The 17,519-nt window shown below is 39.2% G+C and overlaps 1 protein-coding gene across 2 annotated transcripts; it reads right to left on the bottom strand.

The window, feature by feature from the left end:
- Positions 1-845: 845 nt before the first annotated feature.
- On the bottom strand, positions 846-17,275 carry LOC135481933 (scavenger receptor cysteine-rich type 1 protein M160-like). Of its 2 annotated transcripts, none has more exons than XM_064761713.1 (19): positions 17,071-17,275; positions 16,728-16,789; positions 16,118-16,250; positions 15,660-15,769; positions 15,203-15,329; positions 14,029-14,201; positions 13,681-13,834; positions 12,873-13,039; positions 12,526-12,682; positions 12,120-12,289; positions 11,640-11,787; positions 9,865-10,043; positions 8,727-8,880; positions 6,170-6,339; positions 5,609-5,771; positions 4,538-4,722; positions 4,048-4,191; positions 1,733-1,836; positions 846-1,500 (listed from the first exon to the last, which is right to left on the bottom strand). In XM_064761713.1, the coding sequence occupies exons 2-19, from the start codon at positions 16,777-16,779 to the stop codon at positions 1,396-1,398; spliced, it is 2,595 nt and encodes an 864-aa protein (XP_064617783.1). In that variant the 5' UTR covers positions 16,780-16,789; positions 17,071-17,275; the 3' UTR covers positions 846-1,395. The 2 variants fall into 2 exon arrangements, with proteins under 2 accessions (XP_064617783.1, XP_064617784.1); XM_064761714.1 differs by having other exon boundaries at positions 14,029-14,177.
- Positions 17,276-17,519: the final 244 nt, after the last annotated feature.

Genomic DNA, 17,519 nt, shown 5'->3' with positions numbered 1-17,519 from the left:
CTAAATCACGTGAGTAGCCAAACAGTACAAAACGTCAAAAGCTACTTCATATATTTGCTGTTAAGATGCTAAGTTTTTTTTTCTACATTTAGCGGTTTTGGAGATATTGCAATTTTATGAGATGACTATGAAAAAAAAAAGAAGTTTCAAAACGCATTTTAATGGCAAAACTATCGGTGGTAGCTCTGCGGTTCAGCCAGTCTAAAATGAAGATCTGTAGTTTATCTATCTACTGACCAGTTTTCAGCTTCATAGCTATTACGGTGTCACTTGACATTTGAAAAATGACACTAAACTGAGATAAAATTGCAATTTAATGTAAAACTATACATCGTAGTGATAAAAACTAAAACAGCGGTCGTCTTCAGCAGACCAAACTACATCTGACTGCTATCTTGTTTCTTCAAAATTCAACCACAGGTCATCACGTGATTAAAACAACCAATTTTCAGTCGTGATACCTTCAGGAGTCTTGTACGTGCATATCAACTTTAAGTGCAATCGGATCAGCGGTTCTGGAAAAGAAGTTTTTTTTAGATTTCCATACTGCTCCAATATGGCCGAAAAGTGGGTCACAGTTGGGTAAAGTGTTATGCTCCAGCAGGTAGCCCAAGCGATTTGGTAATGAACATGTGTAGAAAGTTAACAGCTGCGACACACAGTTTTCTCGCAAAACGCCAAAAACAGTTGTCAGAGAAGAAAAAAAATAATCTGAGCGAGAAAAATGGTCTTCCAAGTGAAACTTGGAAGCGTAATAAATAAATAAACTGTTTTACATGATGTTAAGCATGAACTATAAAGGCTGCGTTCTCGATTTCTTGCGTCACAAAGTCTGAAAACAACAATACAAAATAAAAAAGCGTTTATTAACATCACAGATCTCTCTGACTTCGCCATTCACACAAATATACATATTGTTGTGTTACACTCATAACTTTACAACATTGTGGCGCACCAAAGTACATGGTTCTACATAATTATTGCCAAATCACGTAGTGGTGAACAATAAACCGTACAACTTCAAAAGTTGTGAGCACAACATTAAACCCCAAGCACTCACTCACTCGAAAGTTGTGTTCCGCTTCGGCGTCAGCAAAACTATTGTAAAAGTCATAGCCATTCCACATAGACTAAAATTATCAGATTGTCTTGAGTCAAAAATACCGTGTCTTTCATTTGATAATAGATACGAAGTAAACAAGCATATATTATGCATTTTGACAGTAAATTTTTACAAAATATTGGATAGGTGCATAAAAAATTATAACTATCACATACTAAATGTTCATCAGTTTGAGCCCTCCTTTCAACAGAAAGAGACGACTTTTGTCCTTCACAACTCCAAGTGTCGAGGTTTTTATTAGCTTGGTGTGTCTGAGCGTGTAGGTAAGGTATTCACATTGTATGTTCCTGAACACAGGGATGACTATGTCCAAACAGCTCATCATAGCTGGGCGGAGGTGCTGTCTTGTCAGAAGGCAGTGGATAAGTACTTGCTGTCTATTGAGATAATAAAGTGAAAATGTGTTATTTATTACGATCAGAGCTAAAAGATAAGAGAAGCGGGCCAATGTTACATAGCTACTATGGCGAATCTAAGATAACAAAGGCATAACTGATTTGGATAATTCACGGTGAAATACGTTTCTTTGTATCATACAATATACTCTTTCCAAGGATAACTTTCATTAGTTTCAATTTAATGGAGAGATTTACATAACGTTTATCTTACCGAACTTATAGGTACAGTTGTCATGTTGATGTCCTGATAGTCTGGAGGGGGCTGGCTAAAGCTGTCCTGTTCTCGTGAAGGTCTTGAAGGGGGCATTTCTCCATCTGGAACAAGCATGAAAGGGGACGCCTGGACTTAAATAAATAGAGGATATTGCACTATTTTGTTGAATATCATTTTGTTGAATATCATAAATGTTTTTCCAGTGAGGGTGAAAATGATAACCCACTCGACGCATCGCGTCTCGTGGGTTATCGTTTACACGTTTTACAAGGAAAATGTTTGATATTCAACCTTCAATGAGCAATATTCCAATTATTATTTATATTTTGACAATGTGGTGATTTTGTGTATTTGAACAAGTCTCAGCAATGTTTTTGGCTGTAGACCTTCAAAGGCTTGTGTATATACTGTGACGTCGCATATCACGTGTGGCAATGTCGTGTCTTGTTGCGTGATAGTAGAAGTATTAAAGCTGACTGAACTTGTATTATGACGTCATTCTGCTAAGCTCCAATTGGAACGTCATAAAATAAAATACTTCTTTGTGACGTCATGGTGCCAGGGTGTAATAGCAATACAGGATATTGCACAGTGAAGGTTGAATACCATAAATATTGTTCGAGTGAGAGGTGGAAATGATAACCCACTCGACGCTTAAATGATCAGCCATAAATACCATAAATATTGTTCGAGTGAGAGGTGGAAATGATAACCCACTCGACGCTTAAGTGATCAGCCATAAATACCATAAATATTGTTCGAGTGAGAGGTGGAAATGATAACTCACTTGACGCTTAAATGATCAGCCATAAATACCATAAATATTGTTCGAGTGAGAGGTGGGAATGATAACCCACTCGAAGGCTTAAATGATCAGCCATAAATACCATAAATATTGTTCGAGTGAGAGGTGGAAATGATAACACACTCGACGCTTAAATGATCAGCCATAAATACCATAAATATTGCTCGAGTGAGAGGTGGAAATGATAACCCACTCGACGCTTAAGTGATCAGCCATAAATACCATAAATATTGCTCGAGTGAGAGGTGGAAATGATAACTCACTTGACGCTTAAATGATCAGCCATAAATACCATAAATATTGCTCGAGTAAGAGGTGGAAATGATAACCCACTCGAAGGCTTAAATGATCAGCCATAAATACCATAAATATTGTTCGAGTGAGAGGTGGGAATGATAACCCACTCGACGCTTAAATGATCAGCCATAAATACCATAAATATTGTTCGAGTGAGAGGTGGAAATGATAACACACTCGACGCTTAAATGATCAGCCATAAATACCATAAATATTGCTCGAGTGAGAGGTGGAAATGATAACCCACTCGACGCTTATAATTTAAGCGTCGAGTGGGTTATCATTTCCACCTCTCACTCGAACAATATTTATGGTATTCAACCTTCACTGTGCAATATTCTATTTATTATTTATATCCTGACATATCTCTACATCTACATAAATGCGTATCAGTTTATCTGTTGCATCCGTGAAAAAAAATAAGCAATATGCCATCTTCGTCATATTTCTGATTCTATTCATACGCGCTGCAATTTCGTTCACGTCCGTGCTCACAAAACCATTTTACAGGTTTACACGCTGTCTGTAAGTAATTATACATTCTACAAAGGTGTTTAATGGTATTGCAATATAGGTATTTTAGCACATGAAGAATTCCTACTTCTTTTTTTGGCGAACTATATATTGCGCGGAAGTGCACGGCCTTCTGATGCAGTCCACGAAAGATTCCACGGCGGACGTGAAATCCAGACGTGAATGCAGTAGACGGCATGTACAAAAGTAGTTTCGGCAAGGTCACCTGTGGGTCATGGGTCAAGGTCTCCAGCAGTGCAACAGCAAAATGTAATAACAAAAGTGATATATAACTAGAAGATATCATTTTTATCAGTGATGGAAATACTGGAATTTCACAGATGTATAAATAATAAAAAGTGTTATCTAACTCTTGCCAGTGAGATATCACTTCTATCAGTGAAGGAAATTCTGACATGTCAGTTTTATACAAATAAATAATAAAATACACACGTAATTTGTAGGCAAAACGAAGCAAAACCAAAATTCTCAAGAAAAATATGCCCGCATTATAAATAATCAGTCCCAACGTTGGTTGGAAACCTTTTGATCCAGCCAGGTTTATTCATACAATTGTTTGGAATTTGATGAAGTAAATAATTCACAACTTATATCAGAGATTTTTACTTTCTGTGCTGATTTCGCCACGATATTACAGCAATATTGTTACGTTATCATTCATTCTGTTAACACCTACATGTGCCAAAGGGTTGACTCGGGCGTTGCACTGGCGGTAAAGGTGAACTGTTTCGTCGTTTAGCTAGCCAGCATACGATAGTGGTGATAATGACCAGTAACAGAAGACCTCCTATAACACCGCCGGCGATGGCCCCGCCATTAGCTACAGTCAGAAGTACAAAAGCACGACAATCACAGGGAAGTGTGACTCAATAACAGAACGCGTTCCATCGACATAAGAAGTTTACAACTTATTCTTGCTTGAAAAATTGGTGAATCTGTTAGGCTCAAAGAGTACTCATTCAATTGAACATGGAAGTAAACAAATTTACAGAACAGACTCTTTTAAAACTTAAACACCAGTATTGAACGAAGGTATCCTACAAATTAAACCAAGTGGAACCTTTATAGCACCAAAAATACTGGTAAGATAGGTATACATATTAACATATTTACTACCTGTAATATATTTTCGTTTTTAATCTTGAAAAAAAATTAAATAAACTCACATGTTACTTGCAGTTTTCCACATTGAATGGCCAAATCCCTCTCATGCCCTAAACACCACTTCCCGGTTTCAGATTTGTCACACAATTCTAGTCTATCCTCGTGCCCATGGCATTGTATCTTGTCCAACCAGATCATCGCAGCCCCTCTCCTGTACTTAGTGGCATTAAGTCTTCTCACAGGAGATCTAAACATCAATAAGTGAGATATCCATTTAACTGCATGTATGTGTTGCACCGAGGAGAAAAAACTAATGTTTAATGACCTTTTTAGTCAAACAAGCATCTGCAACCTGAGATGAGACCAACTGTAGTCCCTGTGGTTATGAACATGGTATATGGTGTAGTTCGGCGTAACTTTGTTACCTGTAAGTACACATGAAAAATCACATACTTAAAAAATAATATTTTTTGCGTATTCATACTTATTTATATCAAGCACGACTTTATAGGTCTGAAATCCGTTTCAGGAAGCAAAGACGGAGGAAAATCCTTAAGCGAGCTCAGAGTTAGCCCGATCACAGCTGTACATCAACAAATTCGTCAATAACCTAACAAGACAGTACTTGCTCTCCTCAATATCTGCATGGTTCCCTCAACCCATAAGCCCGACCCCCATAAGTTAAATATTTGCAGTTTGTAAAGTGGTATCATAACACACCAGTGTATTAGAAAAATAAATACCGGTTTAATACCTTTCATATCAATTTGACGCAACCCAACATACATGAACGTATAAATATAGTAGCTCTACATACCTCTGCCTTTGCTAACACTACGATAGAGTTATACAAAAATCTATTTAACTTTCTCGGAATAGCACCTGGTTAGGACGCCGAAACCATAACGCGCATATTTATGCAGATCTGTACTTTCGCAGGAGTCACAAGATACATGCCTGAGGTACGAGGCGGCAAAACTCTTGCACTACTCCAAGAAAGGTAGACAGACGGTTGTAGGTAGGTAAGTGCACAAAGAAATACCAAAGTATTGTTTATCTGTATAAGAGAGTGCATTACTAATCTTTAAAGCTACGTGTCTACTGGAAATACAAAAGAATAACGCGTAACTTACGTGGGTAGTCCCAATTCACGGCAAGCAACTTTGAGTGTCTTGATGTCTACACCGGTATTGCACACTGTACCCCACACGCCGTACCTTAAAACCTCTAGCCTTCCAACGTTCTGGTGATCGCTACCCACAAGTCTCACAGAATAATCGGGGCCCAGAGATCTTCCTAAACAATGTACAAAAGACGATATTTTGAACATATGTGCATCACAGTATACTTCATGAAAGGTTACTATATTAGATCGCGCATTTACACAATATATGTTGTTACATAGATGTGCGATGTAGAATAACAACAGTTAAGATGCTCAGGGTTCAAATGAAAAGTAAATGAAAGTTAAATACTAACATTGAGTGGAAGTCTTCATTCTTTAATGTGTGTTTTCGCAATACAAAAACATTGGCAACTTGTCCTTACGGCATTTGTATCTCAGTCCCAAACAGCGACAATTTGGCCACACAGAACACCTGTTCGGGTTGCGTGTTACTTTTCCTGGTATTCTAACGATGGATTTCACCTCATCTAAAATTTGTTGAACTTTAATACAGGTCCACAATCCTTACCACACGCCACGACGAGCTTGTTAGCAGCATCACAGGGCGAGGACTTTAATGACAAAAACGAACAATCTAACAAATTAGCTTCGTGTCCTCTGCATCTAACACCATTCATCACAGCGTAGCTGATGAAGTCTTTCCGAAACTGGCTTTCTGCCAAGAGTGTTACGTGGTCTCTGAAACATAAAATAACATCCCCAACAATGCACCATACCATACGCCTCACATTCTTACAGTACCACTCCATACATGTAACATTCTCACTGTGCCATATCATAAACATCAAATTTTCACTGTGCCATATCATAAACATCAAATTTTCACTGTGCCATATCATAAACATCAAATTTTCATTGTGTTATATCACAAACATCAAATTCTTACTGCACCATATCATACACCTCACATTTTCACTGGGCCATACCATAAGCATCATATTCTTATTGTTCCATATCACAGGCATTACATTAGCACTGCTCCAAATCATGCACATCACATTCTTACTGCGCCATATCATGCACATCACCTTCTTACTGCACCATATCATGCGCTTCACAATCTTACTGCACCTTATCATGCACATCACATTCTTACTGCACCATATCATGCGCTTCACATTCTTACTGCACCATATCATGTGCGACACATTCTTACTGCACCATGTCATGCACATCACATTCTTACTGTACCATATCATGCGCTTCACATTCTTACTGCACCATATCATGTGCGACACATTCTTACTGCACCATATCATGCACATCACATTCTTACTGCACCATATCATGTGCGTCACATTCTTACTGCATCATATCATGCGCGACACATTCTTACTGCACCATGTCATGCACATCACATTCTTACTGCACCATGTCATGCACATTACATTCTTACTGCACCATATCATGCGCGACACATTCTTACTGCACCATGTCATGCACATCACATTCTTACTGCACCATGTCATGCACATCACATTCTTACTGCACCATATCATGCACATTACATTCTTACTGCACTTTATCACGCACATCACATTCTTACTGCACCATGTCATGCGCGTCACATTCTTGCTGCACCATATCATACGCGTCACATTCTCACTACACCATATCACGCACATCACATTCTTACCAAACCATATCATTCTCGTCACATTCTCACTGCACCATATCATGTGCGTCACATTCTTACTGCACCATATCATACGCATCACACCCTCTAGCGCAATATCATACGCGTCACATTCTCACCCCACAATGCTATAGGCGTCACATTCACACTGCGACATGCCATACGCGTCACATTCTTACTGCACGATATTATACGCGTCATGCGACATGCGTCACAGTCTCACTGCACCATATCATACGCATCCCATTCTCACTGCATCATACCATTCGCGTCACAAGTCTTAATGCACTATATAATATGAGTCAATTTCTCACTGCGCCATATCATACGCGCCAGTCTCACTGCACCATATTATGCTCATCACATTCTTACTGGACCATATCATGCACATCACATTCCCACTGCACGATATCATACGCGTCATATTCTTACTGCCCCATATCATACGCGTTACATTTTCACTATGCCATATCATACGCGTCACATTTTCGATACACCATCCTATACGCGTCACATATTCAATGTGCCATATCATACGCGTCACATTTTCGATACACCATCCTATACGCGTCACATATTCAATGTGCCATATCATACGCGTCACATTTTCGCTGCTCCATGTCATACACGTCACATTCATACTGCACGATATTATGTACGTCACGCATCACAGTCTCACTGCACCATACCATGCGCGTCACAGTCTTACTGCCCTATATCATACGCGTCACATTCTCACTGCACCATACTATACGCGTCACATTCTACTTGATTTATTTATTTATTTGATTGGTGTTTTACGCCGTCCTCAAGAATAATCCACTTATACGACGGCGACCAGCATTATGGTGAGAGGAAGCCGCAGAAAACTCACCATCATCCGCAGGTTGCTGCCAGAACTTCTCATTTACGGCCGGAGAGGAAGCCAGAATGAGCTAGACTACACAGTAACCGCATAGGGAGAGGCTCCTGGGTCATTACGCTGTGCCAGCGCGCTAACCATCTGAGCCACAGAGGCCCCTCATTCTCACTGCACCATACAATACGTGTCACATTCTTACTGCACCATACCATACGCGCCACATTTTCATTGCGCCCTACCATACGTGTCACATTCTCACTACACCATATCATACGCGTCGCATTTTCACTGCGCCGTATCATACGCGTCGCATTCTTACTGCGCCATATCATACACGTCACATTTTTACTGCGCATGTATATACTGTCATGTACATATATGGCAAATTTCTTGAGTTTGGAACCAACAAACAAACAAATAATTCCTGAACTGGACGTTACAAGTAATTAGTGCTACCTCTTTATTACGAAGGCTCACTTACCTTGTGATTGATGTATTGTTAATAATCCAGATGAAGCTTAACAAGATTAGACAATTAAACAAGACTGACTTGAAATGTGTACTCACGTCGGTAAGCCTAACGTCCGACAGGCCACAACGGCTGTATCTTTTGAGGGGCTGGCCATACAGATATCCCCGTCTTCCCATTCGTCTTTCAAACGAACGACTCCCGCTTCAGCGGCGCCCGATGCCGCTAGAGAAAAATGGATTTTTTTTCTATCTGTGATGACAAAGAACACAGGTTATCTGATGTCTGAATAAAAAAACATTATCACAGCCACTAGTCACCCGAACAGGACACCTGTGGAATTTTATATAAAATGGAAAGTTGAACATACTGAATAGAACAGTTTGCTTAATTATTTTTATTTCTTCATGTGGGCCTCCATGGAAAAGGTGATCAGCACGCCAGAGTGGCGCAATGAACAAGAAGCCTCTCACCAATGCGGTCGCTTAGTTGTTTTTGTTGCTGCTTTAATTTCCTTTTGCATATACTTCATATTCTTTGTTCATCATGAGAAGTTTCATTAGAAAGTCCACTGAATTATTGTAAATCATTAGAAAATGTTAATTTCGAATGGCACTAAGAGGCCACCGTAAAAGGCACTCTGATGACAAATCCAAACAGCACCCTGGTTGAGGTCAACATATCAAATGGCGTATTCTGCTGAGGTTGTCACCACAGTTTAGTTTACTTTGTCATTAGCTTCTTCATCATTGCTCACACTGATCACCGTGGCATGTTACAAAGCTCTAAATGTGTGTACGTAATCATATTTTCATTTTATGAAATTATTTGGGGGCGTGGCTGGCTCAGATAACCAAAGCGTTGGCTCGCTCCATGTATCAGGCAATTGACCAATAAGGTCAATGACGGGTATTTGGCGAAAGTCGGTGAATTACTCAGTTTAGTCTGGTTTCCTTTACATGTAAACCTGGTCGCCATCATATAACCAAAAATTGATTGAGTGCGGTGTTATATCAGTCAGGCAATCAATCAATCCATCTATCATGAAATTATACTTGCATCCAATAGTTTTCATGTGATAAAAAAAATCATAAGTTAAAAGTTAAAATTCTCTCTACGTGAAGAATTCTATAAATATGGCAACAGACTGACGAGACTTGGAGGGTTAGAACTAAAATGCTTAATATTTGGGAGTGTGATAGACAAACGTTAGTTTGTGACACGGTTGTTGATTACCTGGCGAAGGGCAGCTGAGATGGACATCTGTATAACCAGAACACCGGTAATCTATTTTACCCCAGTGCCAACCGACACAGTCATTCAGACGCTCTACCTCGCTACCACAACTTAAATCGTCCAGCCATATTCTTCTTGTCCCATTCGTTGACTTTCTCAAAAACACCTGCACGACTACACTGCAAGCACAATAATAGATAAGTAAACCACAACATACATTTACACTGTCTTTTACTTTTCTAATCAAAGAAAAAAATTGCTAACAATTCATTTAGATACTATCTACTGCAAATCGCTGAATTTGATCCATATATTTAATAAAGGTGTCAAAGCTTTAGTTTCAGCTGGAATTCCCGTCTTTCGTTGATTTATTTACACACACATATATATTTATTGTGAAAATGTGGCTAATGAGACCTTTCCGAGGTTTATATATATATGCAATTAGATTTTGACTGGTTTACTTAAAGGAGGACACAGCACCTGACTAAAACATATTTCAATCGAACGCAGAAAACTCGAGCTTTGTAAAAAGTATCATACTTCATTATATTAATGAGATTTCACAGAATAACATGTACAACAAAATGTCAATAGTGAACAAACGGCTGGTGTAAGTCGAGGCAGCCATGTTGAGAATTTTATCCAATCAAACATTAAGCCGTGACGTAGCCTTTACCCATGAAGTGACATACGATAACACAGAACTACTGCGTAAGACATTTTTGAAATCGTTTACAACGATTTGAAATCGTTTACATCGTTTACAAAGTGTTGTGGGGCAAGTCTGTATCCTTTACGGACAACAGCTGATTTATAAGCCGTGTAATACTGAGCCATGGTATCACATATTATGTCAGATAGTACCATGCCGTCACGGCCCAAACCGCATTCATCTGCCCAAATACATTTCTTGTCATTCATTTAGGGTTTATTTAGCAGTTTCTAAATAACAAATATCAGTCAGTGAAAATTCATTTGGGATGCCGAAGGTTTGTGGGAATGAGAAGACGGTATCTCACCATACAAAGTTTTAAATTAAGGAAATCTTATGATATAATTTTGCTATGAATTTATTACAACTAAAGAATTTAAATTTTTACTCCGGCATCTATTTCACATTCAAGGGATGGTTTCTTTTTGTTTTCTGTTATAAAATAGAAACAAACGTCGTGTTCAAGCCGAGGTGCTTTTACGTCCGCGGTTACTAAGTCAGCAATGCTTTCATCTCAGAAGCGACCGCTACAAAATAGAAGCATAATATCCACCAACAGTCGAATGCCTCGATCAGCCTCAGTGGTGCTCAGATTTATTTCCACTTGTTTCAGAAATGAACATGAATCTAGTTGTACAACAATCCTATTGTAATTTTGTAAACATTTAATAGAGGTCCAAATCACCAACACAACCCGCCCAGAGGCTACGACATAGAAATACCTAGGCTGTGTATCTGCAGATAGGTTATCTAAACAGTCTAAAAAATTTTTAAACTTGGGCCTTCATCGTCAAAGGCCACAACTTTCATCTGCCCTAAGCTGGTGCTTAGACTATTACACGAAAATACGTTAGACAGCTAGAGTATACGTGACTTCACCATGCTCTCGATAATGGAGACATGGCGAAGCTGTGTCAAGACGAAGATTTACTAAGCTTTTACTGAGTTGAAACAAATCTAAAAAAATATTTGATGCCGATTTAAGATACTTTGAATGATAGTCTTTCAGTGGACATTAACATAAGTCATATGCTGTCTTCCACTTTAAGCAATGGCTTACCTGGAGAAGTTCAAAGTTTTACAGGCAGCACGAGCCTCGTTTTCACCAAAATGACGACCACAGATTGTTCCCCACTGATTGTCATGATAGACTTCCAGGCGCCCGGATGTGTCGTCACCGCCAACGAGACGAAACCGGGGCTCTTCACCTGTCATAGTTAATATCCAAACACCCATGAAAAGATACAAACGAGACAGGAGAGACTGGAATTTCCAAGCCATCCGTGCGTTTTAATGGAGTAATAATCAACTTAAATTCAAATCAAATTCTGACCAATTCTCAAATTCTGACCAATTACTGTGCTACATTGCGGCTAATAACCAAACACCCATGTAATGTAGCACAGTAAGGGAGACTAGTTCATGTTTATAGATTACATACACTGTAGCCCTGTCTCACATATTTATACCGGCTCAAACATTCAACCTTGAAACACTGTACCGGTATTGCATTTAATCCGTCACGTTTGAAGATACTTACTGCACGAGAGTCGGACGATATTGTTTGCTGTACAGCTGTGATTTCCCCATGGTTTATGATCACAGTCCACCAGTAAATCTGGGCGAAACCAGCAGTCGACAGCATCCAATAGGATGTCATCTACTGTGGATGGTGGTAGAACTTCGTCATAAAAGATGTGACGTCCTCGCCTGAAATAACACAAGGATAATTAAGCTTGATCATTTTTCTGATGTGAGTATATAACGTCATACTATGACATAGATCCAAGTCCGTAATATGTGCATGTCTTTTGGTGTCACTACAAACTCTGATTCACACATATTTTCAGGTAACTGAAAAACTGATACTTTTATTGATTCCATGAACTAAGGCATTCTGAGATACCTATAAACTGCCCAGTTTAGAGTATTGCGCCAACACGCACCTGACTCGGCCTTCTGTGATCTGACTACAAGCTGTGGACAGTTCCGCCTCCCCAAAGGAATTGTCACAAATTGTTCCCCAAGTGTTGTTGTAAAATACCTCCAACCGTCCCAACACTCCATCGTAGCCTCCTGTCAGTCGCAATTTCCCTTCGTACGCTAAGCAAGCAGAATTATGTTCACATCAGGATATAAAAAAGCAGTACATTTTAAATTTTCAATTTAAACCTGTCACCTACATTTATTCTTTACCTCAGATACACATAATGAGATTCGTATTTCTTACGAAAACTTTGTATATCGTAAGACAATGTGTTAGCGATTCATGCCAGTCGACCCATGCGCTCACCGTTTTGACACGATATCTCTACGGTGTCGTATGAAATGCACTTGCTGTTGTCGTGGATGAATCCCGGACAATCGTCCAAAGATTTCTCGTCTCCTTGGCAGTTAAAACGGCCTGTTCCACCAGCACGACCACTCCTTAGCTTTCGTTTATTGTAGTTCGCATCAGAACTGTGGATTTGCAACACATTAAATGGGTCAAATTAAAAAAAAAATAAAAGAAAATATAATCTCAACTAATAGCAATAGGGTCAAAGTTGTTGTAAACAGTAAGGTCTGCAGGCTTTCTGTGATATACCTAATAGAGAATGCACAAGGTTCCGTTTCAATTTCTATTTGTTTCATTTTTGTTTTAAATCAGGGTTATAAGGAACTCTCTGTAACGTCGACAAACGGTGGCTGTTTTAGCTACGATTGCTTTTGTTAAAAGTAATTTTACGCAATACAGGAAGATGGGTGTGTGAAGCAAACATAAAAGAGGCACCACAACCAGTCATAATATACCAAAAAAGTCTGATAAGTATTAGCAATTTTCTCTAAATGGCAATTAGACTTTTGTGTCGCAGCATGCAGATTTAGCCCCATACACATCCCATCGGCACTAACAGGATGCTCTGTACAACTCCTGGTCTAACATAGGAAGCCGTTAAGGCGTTTACCGGTATACATACTGAGGGGTGATGCTGGGATCTTGAATTCATACATGTGTAATATATAAGCTAAGATAAATGTACGAATCAACAGATTTTGAAATGACTTCATAAATCAAATACGTCATTGCATAATGCAAGTTTTGCTTAAGGTAGACTCACCTTGGGTACCCTAGTGTACGACAAGCCACTGCAGCATCGGTCAAACTGAACATGTCCGAGCAAACTGGGCTCCAGTCGTTTTCATCTCGTATCTCTAGTGTTCCGCGGATTCCGCCTCTACCCCAGCTCTTCAGACGATATCTCTTCACAAGACCTATGTAGAAAGCAGCTAGTTCTTTCACATGGTACACACACATATTCTTGTATCATCTTCAACAACAGTTATAGTCAGTTTCATGATTCTAATTTGACAAATACCGGTAAGAACATTTGCTATTATAAAATACTTGCACGTAAATCTGCTGAATGCGAACATTTTTTATATATTATATTGACATAAAGCCTGACCTGTTCTTTGACAGCGAATAGCAGCAAGATCTTTTTCACCACAAGCATTAGACACCACAGGCGTTATGGCCTCACAACTGCTTCCAAATTCAAACCAATTGGGACACGAACCATTCAGATTCCATATTTCCATTTGGCCCCTGAATGTACTGGGAATAATGGTTACATATTCGCTGGAAATAAAAGGATTTATCTGAATTTCCTAGTACCAAGAAATATAACTTAAGCAAAGATTATTGGTTTATATTTTTATTTCATTTTGCTTTTTCACTATTTTATAGTTTCCTTTATGTGGCGAGGTTTATGTGTCGGCAGTTTTCTGAATGCGCAGTATCGGAAGTCGGCATATAAATGTATATAGCGGATATCCATTGTGGTAATCCGTAGCCTGGCTGCAGTCATACACACAACTACATACATCATCGTTAATGATCGGGATGGAAGTACTCTATACTCCAAAGTCAGTGAGGCTCTGGTAAGACAATGCTTGTGCACATTCCAGAAAACAATATAGAGATAGTGCATACTGAGGGATTTGATATCAGGGATTGTCAATTCGATGCTGATATTTGCACGAGTTGAATATTACCTGTCCTGAGCTGACAATTCCTGATATCCCATCTCCAGCATGAACTACCGTATATGTTTTATTATACCGGAAAAACTTGTACTTCCTCTGTTAGTTCTTTAAATAGGTGAATTTGTACATCCATAGCCGAGCAAGCCATCGTCTGGATATTTACTTTGCAATCAAACATCACTGGGGCACAAAAAGGAGGGTAACAGCAGTAGAATAAACGCACGTGATCGTTGGATATTATCACGAGATCGTTGGCTATGGCCTCGTGAACACAGGATATTACCTTGTGAGCTTTATGCCGTTTTGCTTAAGCTCATAATTGCTTTAAATAATGTTTTGCGGAATATCATGTGACCGTGTGTTGAGTAATGAAGGTCGAGAATGACTATAGGGGGTATAATAATACTAGTTATGACGAAATAACATATTGACACTAATTACATGTAGTATAATCACTTCTCTTACATTAAAACTTGTTCACGATGTTTTGAGAAAGTGGTTCAAAATGTAGAAATATAAGCCACTATGTTAATCTACACATGTCTTAAATGAAAACGAAAGAATTCGCGGCTCATCGTCACACGCCAAGCATACCTGGTTTGGTGAAACTTCTTACATAAAGTCATAGCATCCTGAGCGGTGATGTGGGCACACAGCGCTGAGGCCGTGTCCTTAAACCACACCCGGATGTTCCCGGCCTGATCCAGTCGAAATGGAAACTCTGTAGATGAAACCATATGCATGGTGAGCCGCGTTTTGGTGATAATCTTTGATGAGTGATAAACCGTTGGGAAAATGAGAACAATATCAAACGTTTTTAGTTATGCGTAAATCTATCCTGTATAGAAAGCGCGAAAGTACGTCACCAACATTAGGTAATTCATGTTTCACAACACTTAAATAACTTGTCAGTTCTCATATGCGGCGTCTAGGAAAGGGTCTGATATTTTGGCTTCTCTCTGAAATTGTCCAGAAACGAGAGGGCTAAAACTGAACTACAGAACTGAACTTACAAATGTATTAATTCATCTATATATTACATTTCGTATACCTTGACATTCCAGATAGATATCATAGCAGCCATAGACACAACCATCGACACCATACCAGCTGCTGTTCCGGGGCAAGTTCCTTACCGAAAGTTTGAACAGTGGATATGCTCTGGAATTACAGACACACATAGGATTTATATCTTAGCAACAGTTCCAAACATGCTGATATCCAAAATAATTACGAGGAAAACGAGTCATGTGCTTGCAAATGGATATAAACGTAAAAGCATATGTACAAGAAGATGAAAAGTAACAGTTCAAATTGGATACATGCTAATGTAAAAAAACACATCAAAATAAGCAAGCCACGTATCCCCATATTTATGGCACCATTAGAAAACAATGCTTATGTTAATTCCTTAAGGCCTTCGTGCATTGGAAACTGGAACAAGTGAACTGTATGATTATTTTAATGAATTGCTTGCAATGATTGTAAATTGCACCAAAAAAAACTAACCTGAATCCAAGCTTTGAACAGATCTGCTCTAACACAGTTCTTTCTAAGAGGGCGGAAGTTGATGAGACCGTGATGGGAGTTTTGTTGTATTCAAGGTACCCACTTGTCGGGTCTGACCCATTCAGACTAAATACTGCAAGATTATCGTAAATCTAAATGTAGTAAACTATAAATCTTGGTTCCAATCTGGTTAAAACAGAAATAATTCGGCGCATATGGCAACAAACACCATGAAGGAACAAGTAACTGTTTGAAAGATCTCGACATATTTATTTTGTTGCGAGCAACAGAATTCTGTATTTCAAGTGAAGTTTTGGGACAGCTACGTCCGTCACGAGAAAAGCCATCCTCACTCCCCATTCAATCTGTGACAACTTTGAATAGAGGCCTGTTATTATTTTCATTTCACATGGCATTCAAGTACTACCAGTGACAGCAAACTCGTGCCATGTAAAGGAGAAGGTAAATAATCCAATGCATCTACCTGACCAAGCCACAATACTGTGCGAGACGCATGACGAGAAGTATGATAGACAACATAAACTGGAAAAAGTGACAGACTAAAAGCTTTACGATATGCTGCTGGCCATTGACGGTAAGTATAACTTACAGGACGCAGTTGCGTTAATCAGAAGCCATGACGTTGTCACACTGAACACCATCCTAGAGAATCTGTAGAGGGAAATTACACCATGTGTATAATTCTAAGCCTCGGTTTCGTAGTTCATTTATTGGCTATAACTCGTTTTAAGGAAATTTGGTTGTTGTTTCCTTCACCGACAGTTTATTGGAAATTCTTACTCTATAATCATAACCCGTATTGTTGTATTGACTGTAATGTACATGTGGCTGCATTAGTCATGAGAAGAGATGAATCTATAATTAAATCTACCTAGTCAGGAATACAACACAGCAGCCTATAACTGCGTCAGGTGGCCTACATAAATGCTTACCTGGGCAATGTCAGGCAGGTAGTTTTTCCACACCGTACAGGTCCATAACTACACCTACCCAGTGTCCATATAAGTTGTACGATCACATATTACTTCATGCTGTACCGCTCTTTGCATATGATGATTTGGTATTTCACAAAAATCCTGCCGTATTAGTTTAGGTACATCTGTCCTGTATCTGCCTGTGAAAGCAATACGCGTCTTGTCTAGTACACACGGCTGTACACGAGACACTGGCTGCTCTGGGTCGATTTAAATCTGGGTTACTCTCCGCCCGAGGAGTGCCTTGCATCGCATAGTCTGCTGCGCTGGATTGTGAAGCCAATCCCCGCTGTATGATCACAAAAAGGTGGATAGTTCCCTAGGTTAAAAACACAAGTTCATAATTTACCTGAGATATCGATACTTTACTGGCACATTTGAAACCAGTTATTGATAGTCTTCTGTCA

The sequence above is a fragment of the Liolophura sinensis genome, chromosome 1, assembly GCF_032854445.1.
Source record: "Liolophura sinensis isolate JHLJ2023 chromosome 1, CUHK_Ljap_v2, whole genome shotgun sequence".
Lineage (NCBI taxonomy): Eukaryota > Metazoa > Mollusca > Polyplacophora > Chitonida > Chitonidae > Liolophura > Liolophura sinensis.
This window is presented reverse-complemented; position numbering and strand designations above follow the sequence as displayed.

Coding starts and splice junctions, on each gene's coding strand:
- LOC135481933 (XM_064761713.1), bottom strand. CDS start 16,779: ATGGTGTTCAGTGTGACAACGTCATGGCTTCTGATTAACGCAACTGCG. Junction 15,770..16,117: donor TGTTCAAAGCTTGGATTCAG/GTTAGTTTTTTT, acceptor CTGTAATTCCAG/AGCATATCCACTGTTCAAAC. Junction 13,835..14,028: donor TATTCGCTGTCAAAGAACAG/GTCAGGCTTTAT, acceptor CTTTCTACATAG/GTCTTGTGAAGAGATATCGT.